The sequence below is a fragment of the Arctopsyche grandis genome, chromosome 4 (assembly GCF_051622035.1).
Source record: "Arctopsyche grandis isolate Sample6627 chromosome 4, ASM5162203v2, whole genome shotgun sequence".
NCBI classification, from domain to species: Eukaryota; Metazoa; Arthropoda; class Insecta; order Trichoptera; family Hydropsychidae; genus Arctopsyche; species Arctopsyche grandis.
In genome coordinates, this window is record NC_135358.1 from 36166009 (window position 1) to 36184232 (window position 18224).

The 18224-nt window shown below is 34.9% G+C and overlaps 2 protein-coding genes across 2 annotated transcripts in view; one reads left to right on the forward strand and one right to left on the reverse strand.

Annotated features, from left to right (window-relative positions):
- The window catches only part of Ziz (dedicator of cytokinesis protein Ziz), a 42592-nt gene that overhangs the window by 3416 nt on the left and 20952 nt on the right, over positions 1-18224 (forward strand). Inside the window, exons 2-27 of the mRNA XM_077429941.1 lie at positions 2677-2802; positions 2885-3057; positions 3130-3430; positions 3644-3812; positions 3883-4075; positions 4150-4453; positions 4525-4742; positions 4828-5018; positions 5647-5891; positions 5969-6168; positions 7832-7955; positions 8027-8287; positions 8371-8484; positions 8562-8744; positions 8819-8956; positions 9041-9239; positions 9328-9558; positions 9634-9888; positions 9959-10100; positions 10265-10408; positions 10490-10701; positions 10773-11009; positions 11667-11827; positions 11907-12027; positions 12111-12343; positions 12428-12569. Of these exons, the coding sequence (XP_077286067.1) occupies positions 2677-2802; positions 2885-3057; positions 3130-3430; positions 3644-3812; positions 3883-4075; positions 4150-4453; positions 4525-4742; positions 4828-5018; positions 5647-5891; positions 5969-6168; positions 7832-7955; positions 8027-8287; positions 8371-8484; positions 8562-8744; positions 8819-8956; positions 9041-9239; positions 9328-9558; positions 9634-9888; positions 9959-10100; positions 10265-10408; positions 10490-10701; positions 10773-11009; positions 11667-11827; positions 11907-12027; positions 12111-12343; positions 12428-12569 (5017 nt within the window). The remainder of the gene's footprint in view (positions 1-2676; positions 2803-2884; positions 3058-3129; positions 3431-3643; positions 3813-3882; positions 4076-4149; positions 4454-4524; positions 4743-4827; positions 5019-5646; positions 5892-5968; positions 6169-7831; positions 7956-8026; positions 8288-8370; positions 8485-8561; positions 8745-8818; positions 8957-9040; positions 9240-9327; positions 9559-9633; positions 9889-9958; positions 10101-10264; positions 10409-10489; positions 10702-10772; positions 11010-11666; positions 11828-11906; positions 12028-12110; positions 12344-12427; positions 12570-18224) is intronic.
- LOC143911180 (venom acid phosphatase Acph-1-like) lies at positions 11040-18192 on the reverse strand. Its single transcript, XM_077429957.1, has 8 exons — positions 16807-18192; positions 15053-15123; positions 14868-14978; positions 14542-14778; positions 13544-13723; positions 13353-13476; positions 13055-13275; positions 11040-12741 (listed from the first exon to the last, which is right to left on the reverse strand). The coding sequence occupies exons 1-8, from the start codon at positions 16883-16885 to the stop codon at positions 12592-12594; spliced, it is 1173 nt and encodes a 390-aa protein (XP_077286083.1). The 5' UTR covers positions 16886-18192; the 3' UTR covers positions 11040-12591.

Here is an 18224-nt window from a genome sequence, read left to right on the forward strand (position 1 = left end):
ACAAACCCTAGATAACTACCGCCGTGGATTTCAAGTTTTGTAAAGGTGTGTTTAGACCAGACAAATTTTATATTAATAGAAGTGGCTTTAGGCGTCATATTGTTGTCAAGTGAGACGATTGTCCACAGACAATCCTAAATAATTTTAGCATCAGTCGTATTTGATGCTTGGTCGACGTCGATGTATGTCCGATAAGAACTTCTCTGTTTGTTTATATTACTCGCAAGATGGGCAAGCATCGGTAAAAATTGCACAATGCATTCAAAAACACACAATAAACAACATGGGATACATTTTTATAAGTAAATTGATCCAATTGTATTCCGTGCGTTGTAGCGTATTTATAGAGACGTACCGCATAATATTGAGAACAATTATTTAATCGTAAGGGTCCCTCTATTCTTATTACATCTCTCTGGTACTACCTGGCATTTAACCGTATATGGGGCACTTGCCTTGTGGCAGGCCTGATGTTCATAATAAACAAATCCGCAAGCATCATTTACAATCCCTCGCATTCTGATCATATGTACACATACACATTTAATCTTATACGTATACAGCTGTACATACATATATACATAGATAAAATATTGTGCAAATAGTTGAATTCGAAGAATAATAACTATCTTGGATTGAGCGATGCCAACTATCTACTATCTGTTAATGCAAATGGTAAAGAAATACATATTTGTAGAATGGAATCCGCATGAAGCAAATTACTCTTTATTGATTGAGAAAGTGCAAAAGCATTTCTTTGTTTCCTATATGTATATAGGAAAGAGTATGGGTATTACCCCTATCTCTACCCTACTCCTTTCCTTTTAGGCATGCTTGGGTATAATTCCCTTGAACTTCGGAGAAACTTCTCATTTATTTATTTATTTATTTATTTAATAGTTTTGGACCATTGTGGCATTACAGGAAGAACCTAATGCGCCACAATGGCCTACATTTGAAAAAGATATAAAAACAAGTAAACTGTAAATAAAGGAAAAAAGCAAAAACCGGAAAACATGGTAAAATAAAATAATAATAAAAAAAAAAGTAACAAAAGGAAAATAATACATCATTCAGAGAGAAAAAAAATAAGAAAAGTGTAAAAACTAAAAATAAAATCCATAAATCCCATTCTTTGTTTACACTGAACAAAATTAAAATAGTATATAAAAATATACAAAGGAGAAAGAAAAAGTAAAATAAAATAAAACAAAATATAAATAAAAATAAAATCACAGCGAGGCCCAAATGGAAAAGAGTAGATTAAGATTCCACTCATTCATCACATTCAAATTAAGAAAGTAATGATGAGCGCAGGTTACCAGATAAATATGTTAAAATAATATCCGATAATCTACGCTCCCCAAGGTGGAAAATATCACATTCAGGGACAGCAGCAACGATTTCATTGAGAAGTCGAATAGCTCTTGGAATAGGAGCCATTCGAAAAAGAACGTTTTGTTCTCCAGCTACTACGTGGTAATACGTCATGCCCGCTGTTGCTGGAACAGTTGGGACTTTATGTCCCTAATAATTATGTGCGTGGTAGACATCATCATTTAATGGTTCTACCTCCTGCTCGTACAGTTCTTTTTCGAATAGCTAGCTCCTATTTCAAGAGCAATTCGACTTCTTAATGAAATCGTTACTGCTGTGCCTGGATGTGATATTTTCCACCTTAGTGAGCGTAAATTTTCGGATATTATTCTAACCTATTTGTCTGGTAGTCTGCGCTCATCATTGCTTTCATGATTGATTTTGATTTATGAGTGGAATTTTGATTTACTCTCTTCCATTTCGGCCTCACAGAGATGTTTTGTGTTTGCAGTTGGTTCTTATTAATTGGAACTGGCTGTAGGTGCAAGGCATTCAGGCATACAGAAGTAAGCTAGAATATAATGCGATTGTGGGGAATCCGCATGAAGCAAATTCCTCTCTGATGATTGAGAAAGTGCAAAAGCGTTCGTTTCCAATATAGGAAAGAGTATGGGTATTACACATATCTCTACCATACTCCTTTCCTTTTGGGCATGCTTGGGTATAATTCCCTTGAACTTCAGAGAAACTTCTCTTTAATTCGTTTTGTTCTCCAGCTACTACGTGGTAATACGTAATGTCCATTGTTGCCGGAACAGTTGGAATTTTATGCCCCTTATAATTATGTGCGTGGTAGACATCATCATTTGATGGTTCTACCTCCTGCCTCCACAGTGCTTTATCGGATGGCTCCTATTCCAAGAGCTATCCGACCGCTCAATGAAATCGTTGCTGCCGAGACTGAATGTGATATTTTCCACCTCAGTGAGCATAGGTTATTGGAGATTATTTTAACCTTTCTGTCTGGTAGCCTGCGCTCATCATTACTTTTACAATTGTATGTGATGTATGAGTGGAATTTTGATCTTATCTCCTCCATTTGGACTACGCAAGGATGTTTTGTATTTACACCTGGTTCTTATACATATATTGGTGCTGGCAGTGGATGCAAGACATTCCCTACTATGTATTCTGTTATTTGTTACTATTGTTTACGTTGTTGTTTTGATTATGATAAATGTATTTGTCTATATATGTAAATCAAATATTAAAATATGACAATCTCATTGAAATGTTTTATGATGGACAGTCATTTTTAATGTATAAATTTAACAAAATCATATTTATGTTTCATTTCAGACGTCTATTAATAACTGCCTTAATATAGATCCTATGGATTTTGAAAAATTCGTCACTGATAAGAAAACGATACTGCAAAATGACCCACTTAGGGAAATTCTACTATACCCCCATGATGATGTATCGGTATGAAATATATACATACATCACACTTTAATACTCAGTCATGTTTTAAGGTTCAATACTTATTTATTTTATTTTTTAATAGTGCGTTGTACTGCCGAGAAGATGGCGAACAGTGAATACAACAGTTCCTGATGCTCGAGTAGCTACCACTTGCCCTTTACTAACCAGACAAGCTTTACTTACATACGCTTCTAGTTGGAATCTCGTACATTATAAATACAGCGCTTATTCCGGTTCCTGTTTGGACTTGCCGAGGTAGGAGTGCTACTACTGTAGATTGTGTTAATTGTGTGTAATGAAATCTGATTGATTTTTCGTATGTTTCAGATCTCCCAGTTTACTCGCCTTGAAGGAAGACGTGTACGAAATTGATATTGATACCGACGAGCTGGATAGTAGTCAGAATGCAAAAACCGGTTGCATCACCAAACAGGGCTATCTACTCAAAGGTCCCGAAATCGGATCCGATAGGATTTTTGTGAACCTAGCATCCAAGTCGTTTAAAAAGCGATATTGCTATCTTAGACAAGAATCAGACGGCACATACGTTTTAGACATCCATAAAGATGAAAAGAAAGAAGACGCCAAGCTTTCTATTATTATGGACTGTTGCTCTGAAGTTTTTCGAGTATGTTTTTGAATGATCAATTTCGTGAATGTTTTTTTTGTACAACATAAAAGCAAACTTACACAATCTATTATACAATAAGCAATAACAGCAACAGTTTACTGTTGTTTTTTCTCATAAGTTTGCTCTTATACACGTTGTACAAAAAATATTTATATTATTGAGTAAAACTATGTTCATATATTGACTAATTTTATATATATTTTTGTTTAGAATCCGAAACGATGTCGTAATTGTTTTGAATTTCGAATGGACACCGGAACAAAGGGATATTCATTTGCTACCGAAACCGAGTCTGAATTGGAAGAATGGATGTCGGTATTTCTGAACATTTTACAGCACAATAAACCAGACGATTCTTTAGTTAAAGATGATCATAAAGGTTCGTTCCCAATATTATCTGTTAGTCGATTAATTTATTCATTAAACTCATCATTTATAATATATTTCAGACTCTTGTATTGCTCCATCTCCTATCTTCGGTACGCTTAAAGGACTAGAGCATAGTATGAACCCTCAATTGATAAGCTACGCCAAAGAAACCGACACATCTATCGCACTCTCTCGGAGCTACATTCGAAATCACTTGTTTACAATTCCGAGTAATGCACCATCTTCGCCCGAACCTCAGCTAGAACCTTTCAAGTCAATATTTCATTTACAAATCAGCAGTGAGGATTTTATTATTACAATATAATCAAATCTAATTTAATTTACAGAGAACAATTTGGCCAAAGAATCCTTTTAAAATGTGAAAGCATCAAGTTTCGACTGCAAGCGCCAATCGACGGCGAAAAAGAGTTATTATGCCAAGTTGAACCTTATTACACTTATTTGGCATTGTTCGACGCTCGCAATGGAAAGAAATTGACGGAAAATTTTTATTTTGATTTGAATCACAACGCCGTTAAGGACATTCTGATCGGAGAAACAAACATCGGCCTATCTTACGGTGATTCCGAAATAGAACCCAAATTAAATTTAAAAACCCTTCCAACCGAATGGTTTAAAACTAAAAAACAAGTCTGTATTTTAATAATCACTATTACGTTTTTATATTATGACGTTTATATAAAATGATTGATAAATTTCAGGCAATATTATCAATAAACAATCCACACCCTGACATTTTCTTAGTGATAAGGATAGATAAAATTCTACAAGGAAGTATCCATCAAGTTACTGAGCCGTACGTCAAAGCTGCGAAAGATCCTCGACTCGGTCTCAAAGTGCACAAATCAGTTAGATCCTATGTGAATAGACTCGGCACATACAAAATGCCTTTCGCTTGGGCTGCTAAGCCTCTATTTAGGTTTTTATTTATTCTAACTGAATAATAAAATGGGTATATTATTCTATTACAACTGTGTAATTCTAATTTTTGACTTATGTTTCAGATTGTACACAAATGAACTCGATACCGGGCCTGATTTTCCGGCAATATATCGCCAAGAACCGGGGCGAATGTCTGACGAAGACCTTCTCAAAGTCTTATCGGAATATCGCAAACCGGATAAAATGTCAAAATTGACTTCGATTCCTGGATGGATTAAAATCGGCATTCAATTATGCACAGAACAACCGAGCAGTATGTTCGCTATCAGTCATTAATTTTTTTTCCTAGATATATTCTTATCTTTTAATAAAGGATGTGAATTGACCACAATCTACAGGAAGTTTCGCTAAATTGCTTTAAAAATTTATTGTATAGAATTGTAAATTGCAAATATGTACATATTACATACATTTAACCCTTTGGCTGCCAAATGACAATATATCGTTGTTATCAGCTTAACCCAAAACAGCCAAATGCGTCAGGAGTTGAACTATACATTCATAATAAAAAGGTCACATTTGGCTTTCTCCCTTTGACTACCTTCTAAGAAAGAGAGCGCGATAGATATTATTTTTATATACATTCGTAGTTTTGGTTCGTACAGAAATACCTTGACAGGTGTAATGCTAGAGATAATCAAAGATCTGTTTGAAAATCTCGGACAGGGATCTTCTAAATGCCTCGGCAACCAAAGGGTTAATGGTATATTTATATGTAAAGATGAATACATTTGGATGTACATATATAGATTTGAGCTTCGTTAGTTCTCATTGTGTGTTCATAAGTTGATATATGTATGTAGATGAGTTCTTCAAATGATGAAAACCTTCAAAATTCCAATATATTTCATTGTGATATCATTTAATGTACAAAATTACAGATAGCTTAACGAGTGGCTGGGCACCGGTTAAACCGTTCCCCGTACCACCGTCGGCACCGTGTTCACTTGAATTGGCATCAATAAACACATCATTAGAGCATCCACACAGTGCATACGTAAACCATCTATACGTGTATCCCATAATGCTAAATTTCGACTCGCAAAAAGTATACGCTAGAGCACGAAACATCGCCTGTAACGTAGAAATCAGAGATAGCGACTCTCAAGGAGCGACCTCGTTGAATGTTTGTCTCATTTTGTTTGAACTGAATTCGTTGCGAATGAGTCTTTGTATTTTTGACATTTTTCTGTTCCATTTCAGCTCATTTACGGAATCGACGGAATGGTCAACAAACGAACCTGCTCTGTCGTTCATCACAGCACCAATCCCATATGGTTTGAAGAGATCAAAATACGACTCCCCGTAATGCTGACGAGTACTCATCATCTTTTGTTTACGTTCTATCATGTCTCGTGTGATATATCTAAAAAGCAGGAATCCGGAATTGAAACATGCGTGGGGTAATTCACTAATATTTTTTACCACTATATACATACATACATACGGTGACCAAAAAAATGCACTCGAGAGATGCTCAAGGAGAACTAACGTAATGGAATTTCACTAAATAGCGTATTTATTTATTATTAATATAGGTGTTTGTATGTTATCCGAGGGTGCTAAACTTTTTTTGTGGAATCCTATTGCGTAAGTTCTTTTTGAGAGCCTTTGTAAATCAGGACTCCTCGAAACTGCGCTAACTATTCAGTGCATTTTTCCGGGAACCACATACATATGTACATACAAATGCAACTAAAAACGTTTTACTTGAAGTGTGCGTGTATTCGCACGGCACATTTCAGGTATTGTTTCCTAACGCTTGCGCGCTTTATGTGTTCATGCGTTGTTGTTTATTTTGTACTTGGTTATGTACAGTGTGGTTTTTTTTAATAGAACAGTGATGTGCCGTTGTTCTTGTGCGATATTCATGAACAACCGTCTCGTTCTCCGACGAAAGGGTCTCTTAGACTGTATTCGTTGGGGGGGTGGTGGCCTCATGTTGAGGGCTTTAAGGGTCAAATTCCTTGACCTTTAAAGCGGGCTTAGTACTAAAAATGTTTGACAGAGTAAATACTTATCAATCGTTACTATATTTGACCCACTGAATTCGAATATTGCATTGATAGTTGTTGGTTTGCTCCCATTTATGAGATGTGAGCGTTTAAGTAAAATATAGTTTTTTGGCTTTTGCTGTCTTTAACTCAAAATCTAGTATCATTATGCCAAAAGTGAGTATTGGAATCAATAGTCGGATGTTTTTCCCATTGATTGTGATATTTTATTGCTTTAAAATACTTATAATTAATTATCGTATATTATCTTTTTTTTACACTTTTTTTTTCGAGATACTTTGTTATTTACCGCCGAATTAGTTTAAAATGTTGAGATAAAAAACCAATTATTGTAAATTTAGTGATTCGCTAGATTGTTACATATGAGTATTTCAAAGCAATCACAATCAATTGGACAAACATTTGACTATTGATTCCAATACTCACTTTTGGCACAGCTATACTAGATTTCGAATTTAACCTTTCCACCGCGTACGACTACTATACATGTCCTAGCGAACATGCCCTCAGCGTGCGAGACACGCATAGATGTCTTGGAAGTTCCAACCTGTATAAGAGCCGTCTATTGTGTTAAAATTTTATAACTTGGTTGAAAATATTACTTAATGTATACTTTACCAAATTCAATAGATGGCAGTAGTCAAAAAAATAAATATAGGTTGTAAAATTCAAAAAAATATTACAACCTATATTTATGGTCGAAAACGCGATAACAAAATCCGCAAAAAAGCAGCCGCGCACAGGGCATGTTCGCTAAATTTGGTGACGCGGGCAAAGGGTTAAGACCGTTAAATCCAAAAAAAATCTCATAAACGAGAAAAATCCAACAAAAATCATTGTCATATTCGAATTCAGTGGGTCAAACTTACTTAAAGATTGATTAGTCTCCACTCCGGTAACTAAATTAGGTAACTAAAAAGCTTGATTTTTTGTAGCTCATTGTAATAAGACAATTATAGAAAGTATTAATTTTTAAGATAACTATTTCTCATCATGCTATATTTGACTATTTTATTACATTATAACTTACTTTCATAATTTATGTATTTAGATATTCATGGGTTCCTCTACTCACCAAAAATGGAAAATTAGTGGATGAAATCGTTCACCTACCTGTTGCTACGCATCTTGCTTCAGGCTATCTGTCAATACAGCCATTGGGATTAGGAAAAGGAGTAAGATTCATTTTCATTACTTCAACAGAGTTTCATTTACATCGTATTAAATTCGATGTAATTGATTACAGAATGCTGGTCCTGAAACGGTGTGGATTGATGGTGAAAAACCGCTGTTCCACTGTACGTTGATTCTCGATTCTACCGTGCTCACGCGTGATCCACATCTGCATAATTTGTTTTGCCACGCTGAAAAATTAGTACAGCCTCAAATAGGCTCTATGCCGCCGGAGACTGAAACTTGTAAGATATTGAAAGCAGCTCACGCAATCCAATTGACGACGTTGATTCAATATCTTCCAACCATCTTCAACCAACTCTTTGAAGTTTTGGTTGGTGTATTTCATTTTTATACTGTGTGATAATATATATATTTTTTTTTAATTTCATTGAATTAATCATATATTTTCAATAGGCGATGGTTCACGGTACGTCTGATATTGGTACTCAAGTTGTACGACTGATGGTTCATCTCGTCCATATGATATATGATACAGGACGGAAAGATCTTTTAGAGAGTTATATCAAGGTTTTAATTCAGTTTTGCGTTTGATTGTTTGTTTGAATAATAATGTATTGATGTTTTAATTGATTTTTTGGTTTTAGTATGTCTTTATGTGTGTTGGAAACGGCATTCATGAACATCTGATGGCTCCGCTCCATTCGTTTGTCGAAGTGGCTCAACAAGATTTTCTCTTAGGCCACAAATTCATGCAACATTCGACATTTTTTTTCGAAATCATTTCAAAAAGTATGGGTCAATATTTAATCAACACTGGTCGTATTAAAGTATGATTACTTTTGTTTTTTAATGTATACGTATTTGTTTATTATGTATTATAAAAAATGATTATTTATTTCAGCTATGTAGAACAGAAAGGTTTCCTGAATACTTTTATAACCACATAGAGAAATTGGTCGAAGCATTGGAGCCATCGTACATACTCCAACAACCAGTCCAAACTCACAGTATAAATAAAAATCTTGCCTTATTCCTTAAAGTTTGTATATTTTCAAGTAAAATATTTACTATATACATAAATAATGAGTGCTGCTTATTTTGAATGTTCGTTGTATTATTTCAGAAATGCTTAAATTTTATGGATAGAGGCTTTGTTTTCAAACAAATTAAAAATTACATCAACAAGTTTAAACAAGGAGATCCAAAAGCTTTGTTCGACTTTAAATTTGTCTTTTTACAAGTCATTTGTTACCACGAACATTACGTAGCTTTCAACTTACCGCTTCAACACAATCAATTGTCGTCCAAAAATTGGTGCAATGGTATTATATTAATATAAAATTTTAACTAAACATATGTTTTAACTTTTATTATAGAAAGATTCCACATTGTTAAAAAATAAATTTTCAGAAATGGACAATATGAGTCTGAGCGAAGAATTTCTTCAAAATCATTTTATGGCCGGTTTGCTGCTGAAGCATGTACATTCAGCATTGAACGAAGCTCCCCAAAAGCGTAAATTGGCACTTTTGACGCTGCGTGATCTATTGGCGAAGCACGAATTAGACGATAGGTACAAATCAAAAGCGTCTCGGGGAAGAATTGCTTTGCTGTATGTTCCGTGGCTGCCGATTGTGTGTGGTAAGACTTTTTATTCCTCATTTAAAACCAAACGTGTACATATGTGCATATGTGTTAATTGATTTAATACTTCAGACATCACACATCGTTTGACCGTCAAGGAACAGCCCACTGAAAATATCGGATGTAAAAAATCGAATCCGGATATACACAACGAAACCATTCCAGGAGTGCCTAATACTCCCAAAGACAGCTCGTTGACTAATAATATTTGTACGCCCAAAAGGAATCGGCTTACATTACATTTTGACCAGTGTAGTCCAGTTCGGAATTCGATGCATTTCAAAGATTCTACGTTTTTTGTTCCACTCACCGGTACTTACGGGAATGGTTAGTACAGTTTTGTGTAAATCTTCCATGGAACTATTTAGATTTGATTCATATTTATTGCACGTTCTAGGTAATATGAATGGTAATTCAAACATGTCGTTGGAATCTGATGTATCGACAATGTCCGGAGATGGTTTTAACAATTCTCCTAATTTTGACGCCGCCACAGTAAAGTCTATCGATACTAAAGATGTGACAGATGCTGTCAACAGGTAAGCTAATATTTCTGTCGCATAAAAAAATGCCGGTGGTAGTTGTAACTAACTTACATACCTCATATTGCATTGTTTTTATGTTTGTTTCTAATACATATGTATGTTTTCATCTCTTCGTGCACTTGATTTTTGTTTGTACTATTGTATAAATGTCTGTTTAGGTTTGGTGTATTGTCGAAAGATGAAGTGAAAGATGTGTTGTTTTGTTTCCTGTTTGTATTGAAGTACCTAGACGACGAACAGTTGATTAATTGGTGGAGGAATTGTAATGTCAATCAATTACATTCGTTTTTCAGCACACTCGAGTTAGTATTCACACCATTTGATAATTTGTAAATATATTATGATTAGATAGAGTATTCCTATATGTTAATTCAATTGTATAGATTATGCGTTGATCATTTCAAATACATTGGAAAGAAAAAATTACTGTCTGAATCTAAGAATTCAGCGCCTGATTGTATTATTAAGAATAAACCTATGAAAGCAAGAACGCTCCCTGCTCGGATGAGTCCACCAGATTTTTCGAAAGAACCTCCTACTCTGCCTGACAAGAATAACACTGTCAACAGAGAAAATATGCTGTCAATTAATAAAGGTATTGTTTCGCCAAATGTTAACAATGCAAACTAAAAAAAGAATGTTGTCTGTAAATGTTCTGAATTTCAGATAAGGAAAATACTTCCGAGTATAGTGCGCTAGCTGCCGGTTGGTTATCGACAGAAGTCGGCTTAATCATAGTGGATCGTGTGTGTTTGTATACGGAGCACTTTGATTCTGCGAACGGTATTGCCATAAAGCCTTATCTACGGCTGTTGAATTCCCCTCAAAGCGAAATCTTATATAAGCATCTATTCGCCTCTCTCAGAGCTTATATCAATAAGTTTTCCGACACTCTTTTTAAAGGTATATGTAATACAAAATGTATATATTTTTCACCATATTTGTTTATTTGTAAAGTAACACTATTATTAAGTACAGATTTTGCTTATAATTATCGATAAAACTGTTAAGTATATTATAATTTGTTTTTTTTTTACATTTTTATTTTTATTTTTATCTACAATCATATCAGTATTTTATTCTAAATTATAATATGATAATATTCAGTCTTAAAGACTAGATCTCTATATGATTTGTAATGCTCACACTACAGATCCACTATTATATTACAATCTAGGAAAACTAGTAAAGGCTGCTATACATCACCTTAAACACTTTCCCTCTACAAACTTATAGCATATGGCAAAATTTAACACTGATTTTCTAGATATAATAGTAGATATGTACATAGAAACTCCAGAAGAAATCACAGTAATTGACCACTTGAGGTTTGAGATAACCTTGTGTGCCCACAATAGTGCTTTTGTCCATTACAAATCGATAGCAGTATATAACTTATCTTTAAAAATTGGCCAATTATTGTGATTTTTTCTCTACAATGGAATTAGTATAAGCTAAAGAACATTAACTGCCTCCTTGAATGAGCTCCAATCTTTAAATTTGAATATTAGAGTACTTACTCGTAGGAAATTATTTAACGTTCAACATTTTATTCTAAAGGAAATGGATTGATGTGCGGAAATTTGGTGAGCGCCTTACTAAGAGCATGCGATAGTCGTCTGATCACTCTTCGACAAGAAGCTACGGCAATGTTATATCTTCTGATGAGAGGAAACTTCGAACACACTCACCGAAAAGGTCTCACAAGAATCCATCTCCAAGTATGCTTTAATTTTATATTTCAATATTTTAATACACCGTTTAAACGACTCAATCCTACACACATACGATAATTTGTAGGTCATCATAGCAGTTTCGAGAATGCTCGGCAACGTCGTCAGCTTGAACAATTCGCGATTCCAAGAGTCCCTCACTCTCATCAACAGCTTTGCCAGCAGCGATAAAGTTATGAAGGGGTCAGGTAAACGGCTATATTTATACTTAATCTTAATTAAGTTATCAATTGAAGAGGTCAAACTGATTATGCGGACGAATCGCGTGTAGGTTTTCCTTCAGAAGTCAAGGAGCTCACTCGGCGGATACGAACCGTCTTGATAGCGACTGAAGAGATGGTCGTGCGAGGAAGCGGAGGCGGTGGGGGCTGGGGAGCTGAACAGGAGAGACTTGCAGAACTACAACACACACTGTCCGTGTCGTACAGGGCGACTCCGCGTCTACGGCACGCTTGGCTCGATACGATGGCCCAGCATCATAACAGAACCTCTAATTATACTGAGGTACTACTATAAAAAAATTGATGAAAATGCTACATAGTTTCTCGATGATTTGTACTGAATGTTATTATGCTATTTGATGAACAGGCCATGTGCTGCCATCTTCACATCGCCGCTCTGATCGCCGAGTATTTGCGACTTCGGAGTTGTCAAAGTTGGGGCGCCGAAGCATTCGGTTGCATTTCTTCAAACATACCCAGAGATGAAACCGGATTGAAGATTGACACAGGTAATTTTTTCGATGGCGTTTTTTAGTTATTGTCTAGTTTGCATTCGCTCTCGTAGTCAGCCACTAAAATATCACTAAGTTGCTTTCTAAACTCTTCGATTGGACATAGTATATCACAATGAGGAACTCTTAATAGATGAGCTGTGGCCATGTTGTTGTTCCACGTTAATACCTGGTGTGAAAAATGTGCAATTGATTATGTGCGGTTTATGGTTATTAGTCATGTTGGCGGTTCCTTTTAAAAGTATTTACATTAAACGAGGCCATCGCTTTAGAATGACATTGACAGATAAAACAGGTTTGGTTTAAAAGCTGTCTAACTTATTGTAAATAGGGCTCAAACCTCCAGATGATTCGACAATCAACGTCACGTCAGCGACTACAGCGCCACTGTGGCAGTAATATGTCACTACAGACACACCACGGAAAAGTATCTTGACTGCTCTACAAGCTGTTATTTCCAAGTGTTATATTATTATTCTTACCTTGATTGCATAATCGTTCTGCGCTGGTCTGTAATGCAATTCTACCATTACGGCAGATCCGAACTTGGGCGGATGAGGATTTTGTACACCGGTCGCCGCTAAGATGGCCGCCACGTTATTTAAGTATCCTGAATACATTTGCAGCTTCATGCCCTTTTCGCCCCTCTTATGCTTTTCAATCTGTTCATCAAGATCCGACAATATTTTATAAAGAACGGTTCCTGATGAAAGAGTCAAATTAATAATTAATGCTTTAAATTTACATAGGTTATTATTTGAATATGTACATATACCATACCTGCACTTAACCGTTGCATCAACAAGCTATGGAATTTAATGTTATACTCTAATTTGACTACATCTCTGAGTGACTTCACCATATCTTTCTTAAGCCACTTTGGATTTGACAACTTCATGTGGTCCTAAAATGAATATTTCCTATGTGATTGAACGGTTTATACGATTATATGCGTGTTTTAACTGTCTTACCTGTGATATCAAAAGATTTGAAAGGTCCAATACTTGTGTTGGAGACGATATGTTACTTCCGGTGAATACTGATAGACGTCGGAATAAATCTCTGTACGGCAACAGAGCGTTTTGATGGTGGATGTCTGTTGCGATGTCCTTTTCTTCCTTATATCTGGGACAATTCATCTCGTACAGCATCTGTAAATGGTTTTATTTATTTATTTACAAATATACCAGGAAGGCTTAACAGGTAAACCCCAAATGCGCCTTCCTGTTCCACATAATTATTACATAGATACATGTAAATCTAAACAATATCTGACATCTATGGTCAGATATTACAAACATCGTATTAATACGATAAATAACAATGAATAACTTTCATGTAACAATACGAATTTTTATGTTCGATAAACAACTACAGAGATATCTATGGTGAGCAATATGGCGAAACCTAAGATATAACAATAACTAAAGGTTCGCAACAGAAAATTGGGAAGGAAACGCCAATTTTTACAGGAATCGTTTCAATGAAAATCAGAAAAATTGGCAAATTCTGATAAGAAACGATCGACCTTGACAAACTAAGGTCTGGCCAACAGCGAGACTTAGCGGGAATCGAACTCGTAACATCAAGTAATTCAAAATTCACCACTAGACCACGCTGCTGTATTAGGGCGAAAACACATTCAAACGAACGGCACAGCACGTCTCCATGGCTTCCAGTCAAGAAATGGCGTTCCCAGTTCATTGTTAATTCGTACGATCTTATTGTTTCGACAAGTTTCTCCTACATTTCTTCAAATATGGGATTAGCCGTTATCAATCACTGTCAAGCTTATATCAATACAAGGACAAAATATCACCGAAAACACTCCAGGGGGTGATTTTTGGGACTGCGTGCCTCAGGGATGACTTGAGTATCTAAAAAAAAAACACGTGCCTCGTGCCTCTCTGTGTGATTTCGCCCTTATCTGGTGATTTTTCATCTGCACCTATTCAAATTCGATACTTACGTAATCGTTGTCTAATTCTAAATTCTTGTATGGAATCGGTTGCCAGTTGAAACTCGTCCATTTCTGTTCGGGCTCCGTCGGCCACAGTCCGGCCAAGACTAAGAGTGCGCTCATCTTCGATATGTCCGTGTTGGTCGTTTGGATGAACGAGCTCTCCTGATTGTATATCTTCGTCATAAACTTGTCGTAGCGCTTCCTCAACATTTCTCCCGTTTCAAACATTGTCATTTTTCCTTCCTATTTTTCAAAATTATAGTGTTGTATATACATATATATATATATATATATTATATTTAGTATTGTTATATATATGGATTAATTCTTACGTTTGTGAGTGCATTGAGTCCGTATGGATAATAAGTTTCATTTTGAATTACATTCAATGGAAATATTTTAATTTCGTTGACTGTCGGTGTTCTTTCGCCGTGGCTGAAAATCTAGTGAAATATTTTTTTATTGTTTATATCCGATCAATTTTTCAATAAACAAATTAATGATGAAGTAATCGTACCACATGCAGCTGCTTCAATTCCGTGAATTCCGGGGTCGCTGCCCTCTTCACCACAAATACACCGAAAAAGGCTATAAATTGTAAAAAGGAAATTGTGTTTCAATGAGTAGATTTTGACAAAAATAAAAATATATATGTATATAAATGTACTTTTATATAAATTATACATTCTAACATTACTTTTGATAGAATTTGAACAGGTTATATAATATAATAGATCATGAAAAGTTACACATAATGTTGTTCATAGCTCTATTTCCCAAAATACATCAGTCAATCGATTTTCACCGTAGAATATTACTCATTTATGTTCGCATATTTCGTTATATGGTTGCGTTTAGAAAGTATCATATTGTATTGTACAAATCGTATCCATTACATAAAATGAATTAAGTTTATATTCGATTAGTTTCAGTCTCAATTGAATAAATTGTACGTGATGGCAAATGATAGCAAATTGTGCAGCACTCATTTTAATGCGACGTACATTATGTCTTCCGTATAGTTTTCAACTCGAAATTTCTTATTAAAATATTCATATTAACTTTATGAAACTATTCGATTTTATTACCATTAATTATCTTATCTCTTGATTCATTTATTATGTGGACCATATGTAAAACAAACCCTGTTATATAACTTTTATTAGTTTATTGAGAGTATTAACGTTTTTAAAATAAGTATGTATGTTTTTAAATATAATATTAAGTACTAGCCAAATTGCCTAGCTTTACTCAGGCGAGTGAAAGTTGGAAAAAAAGTCAAACATTGAACGTTTTCAGACGATGTTTGATCAAGGGTGGACACAGAGTATCATAATATAATATACCAAATTCGGTGGCTCTACATTAATCAGACAAATAAACATTCCCCTTAATATATGATACTACATAGATACTAAATTTCAATATCATAAAAGCATAATATACATACATATATTGTAGAAATGTTTGATATGAATTTAATTCATTTCATATATATATATATATAATATCGCTATTCTGTCTGCCCGTGTGTGTGTCTGTCTGAGATAATGCTCGCCGTACTATAATAATCGTTTCGATTCGACATACATATGTATGTCACAGCTAAACCTCTGCCAAAACGTATATATGAATACAATAACGAAAGAAAATACTTCTATATATACTATTTGCTACTAATATTTCCTCTTGGCAGATAATTTACCGCCATCTATTGAAAATTTATTTAATTAATTAATTAACTAATTAATTTTTATATTGTTTACAGGTAGGTAGGTGTTTTTTACCTTTTTTTCATATTAAACAATCTAATATATAATTTCGAAAGAGACTTTGTATGTTTGTTTGGTTCGTCATAAAACTATTCAAAATGTTTACTATTAGATTGGCCATGTTTAAGCTGTTTATATTACAAATACCGAGCGAAGCCTCGTAAAAACACTAGTTAAATATAAATATTAAATTAAATATATTTAAAGGGTATTTGAAAAAAAAACGTCCGCGTGCAGATCGAACACAGGAGCGACAAATTCCTTTTAATTTTTTTTATTTAATAACTTAATATGCCAACTCCCATGCGATGATATGTCATCGGGTACAACACTAGTGTATATATAAAAATCATTTAATTGCAAACTTTGGATCAATAACAAGAATTCACTTAAAAGTTTTAGCACATTTAAAATAATTGGTAAAATAAATCAGCACTACTTCGTATCTTCGGCTAATATTTAAAAAATAACTTTTTTTTAGTGGTTTATATGTTCAGACCTCCAACGATGGCGAAGCCGATGAGGACGCCGACGCAGCAGCAGGCCAGGTTGCCCCTCATCGTCGTCGGCGTCCTCATTGCTCCGCTTCCAGGTCCATGTCCGTGTCGGTGAGTGGACGACTTGAGCGTGCGCCCGCCCGCGAAACTGTGCGCGGATGCTGCCTGATTTTATCTCGCAATTAGCTATGCTCAATTGACACGCCACCGGACTCAAAGTGTGGCTCGTGATTAAAACCAAAAACCAAACCAAACCAACCCCGAGCAGCCGAGTGAGTAATGCGTGCTAAATGAATCAGAGCTAATTGTAAACCCGGTTAGAACTAATTCGCCGACACAGCAAACGATGGTCAATGCTTTGAAGTCGCGAAATTGCACAATGATGAATTGTGCCATTGTTGTTTTGATATGTTGACGTTTTTAGGCTTTCATTTAATTTGCTGAAAAATTCCGACCACATTTCTCGTCACACGTCCCACAATTGCATCAACAAACAAATCGTGATCTTTTGTCTTGTCCTCTAGTGAAAAATTATGCGATGGATCGTTAGCATAACTGCCTCTGTTATACGCATTCGGATGAAGACAAAACAAAAATAATTCATGACAACCTTCAAATGAGACCTAGGCATGAATGCTCTTTGTTCGTCCTCATTTCCTTCAGAATATCAAAGACTTGTCTGTAGTTTTTACTTGATAATGTTATTTCTCTAATTGCTGGCAAAATTCAAATTACTTTATGATAAGCTAATGAGATTGTGTTGACTTTAATTTAATTAATTTAATCCTTTTGCAAATTTTAACTCACCACAAATACAAATACATGCCTTTTACAATGCTACGATGTTTTTGAAGTATTATTTATTTGCATCACTCGGTCACAAAGTGACACTCAAAATTAAATGTATTTTTATTTTTATCTTTTAATTTATACCAGGAAGGCCTTACAGGTAACCCCAATGCGCCTTCCTGGCCTAAAACATTGTACATTTGATACAAACTACATAAATACATATCAATTAATATCCACAGAGACATCTATGGTCAACTTTGCAGTATTTTATTATACATTTCAGCGAAATCCGAGATTTTACGAGGAAATGGGTAAGGTTGCCAATTAGTTGGAACCGTTTCAATGAAAATCAGATAAATTGGCAAACTCTGATAGAAAACGATCGACTTGGAGTCACAAATCCAAGGTCTGGCCAGCAGAAACCGGTGGGATTTGAACCCGTGACCACTCTGTTCAAAGCATTATATGCTAACCGCAAGTCTATTCTGCTGGTATGATCACATTATATTCCTACAGTTATTTTATTTATTTATTTTGGTCGATTCATTTCTGAGACAATTTTTTTTATACTCATTTGCAGGATTTACAATGGAATTCAATATAAAAAAATTGTTTTATTTTATCGTTT

What these genes read in the sequence shown, in the direction of transcription:
- LOC143911180 (XM_077429957.1), bottom strand. Translation starts at nt 16,885, where the DNA reads ATGAGGACGCCGACGACGATGAGGGGCAACCTGGCCTGCTGCTGCGTC. An exon ending in CAAATCTTTTGATATCACAG is followed by an intron (nt 13,477 to 13,543) that starts GTAAGACAGTTA and finishes TATTCATTTTAG; the next exon opens with GACCACATGAAGTTGTCAAA. An exon ending in AGAACGATTATGCAATCAAG is followed by an intron (nt 12,742 to 13,054) that starts GTAAGAATAATA and finishes TTTTCACACCAG; the next exon opens with GTATTAACGTGGAACAACAA.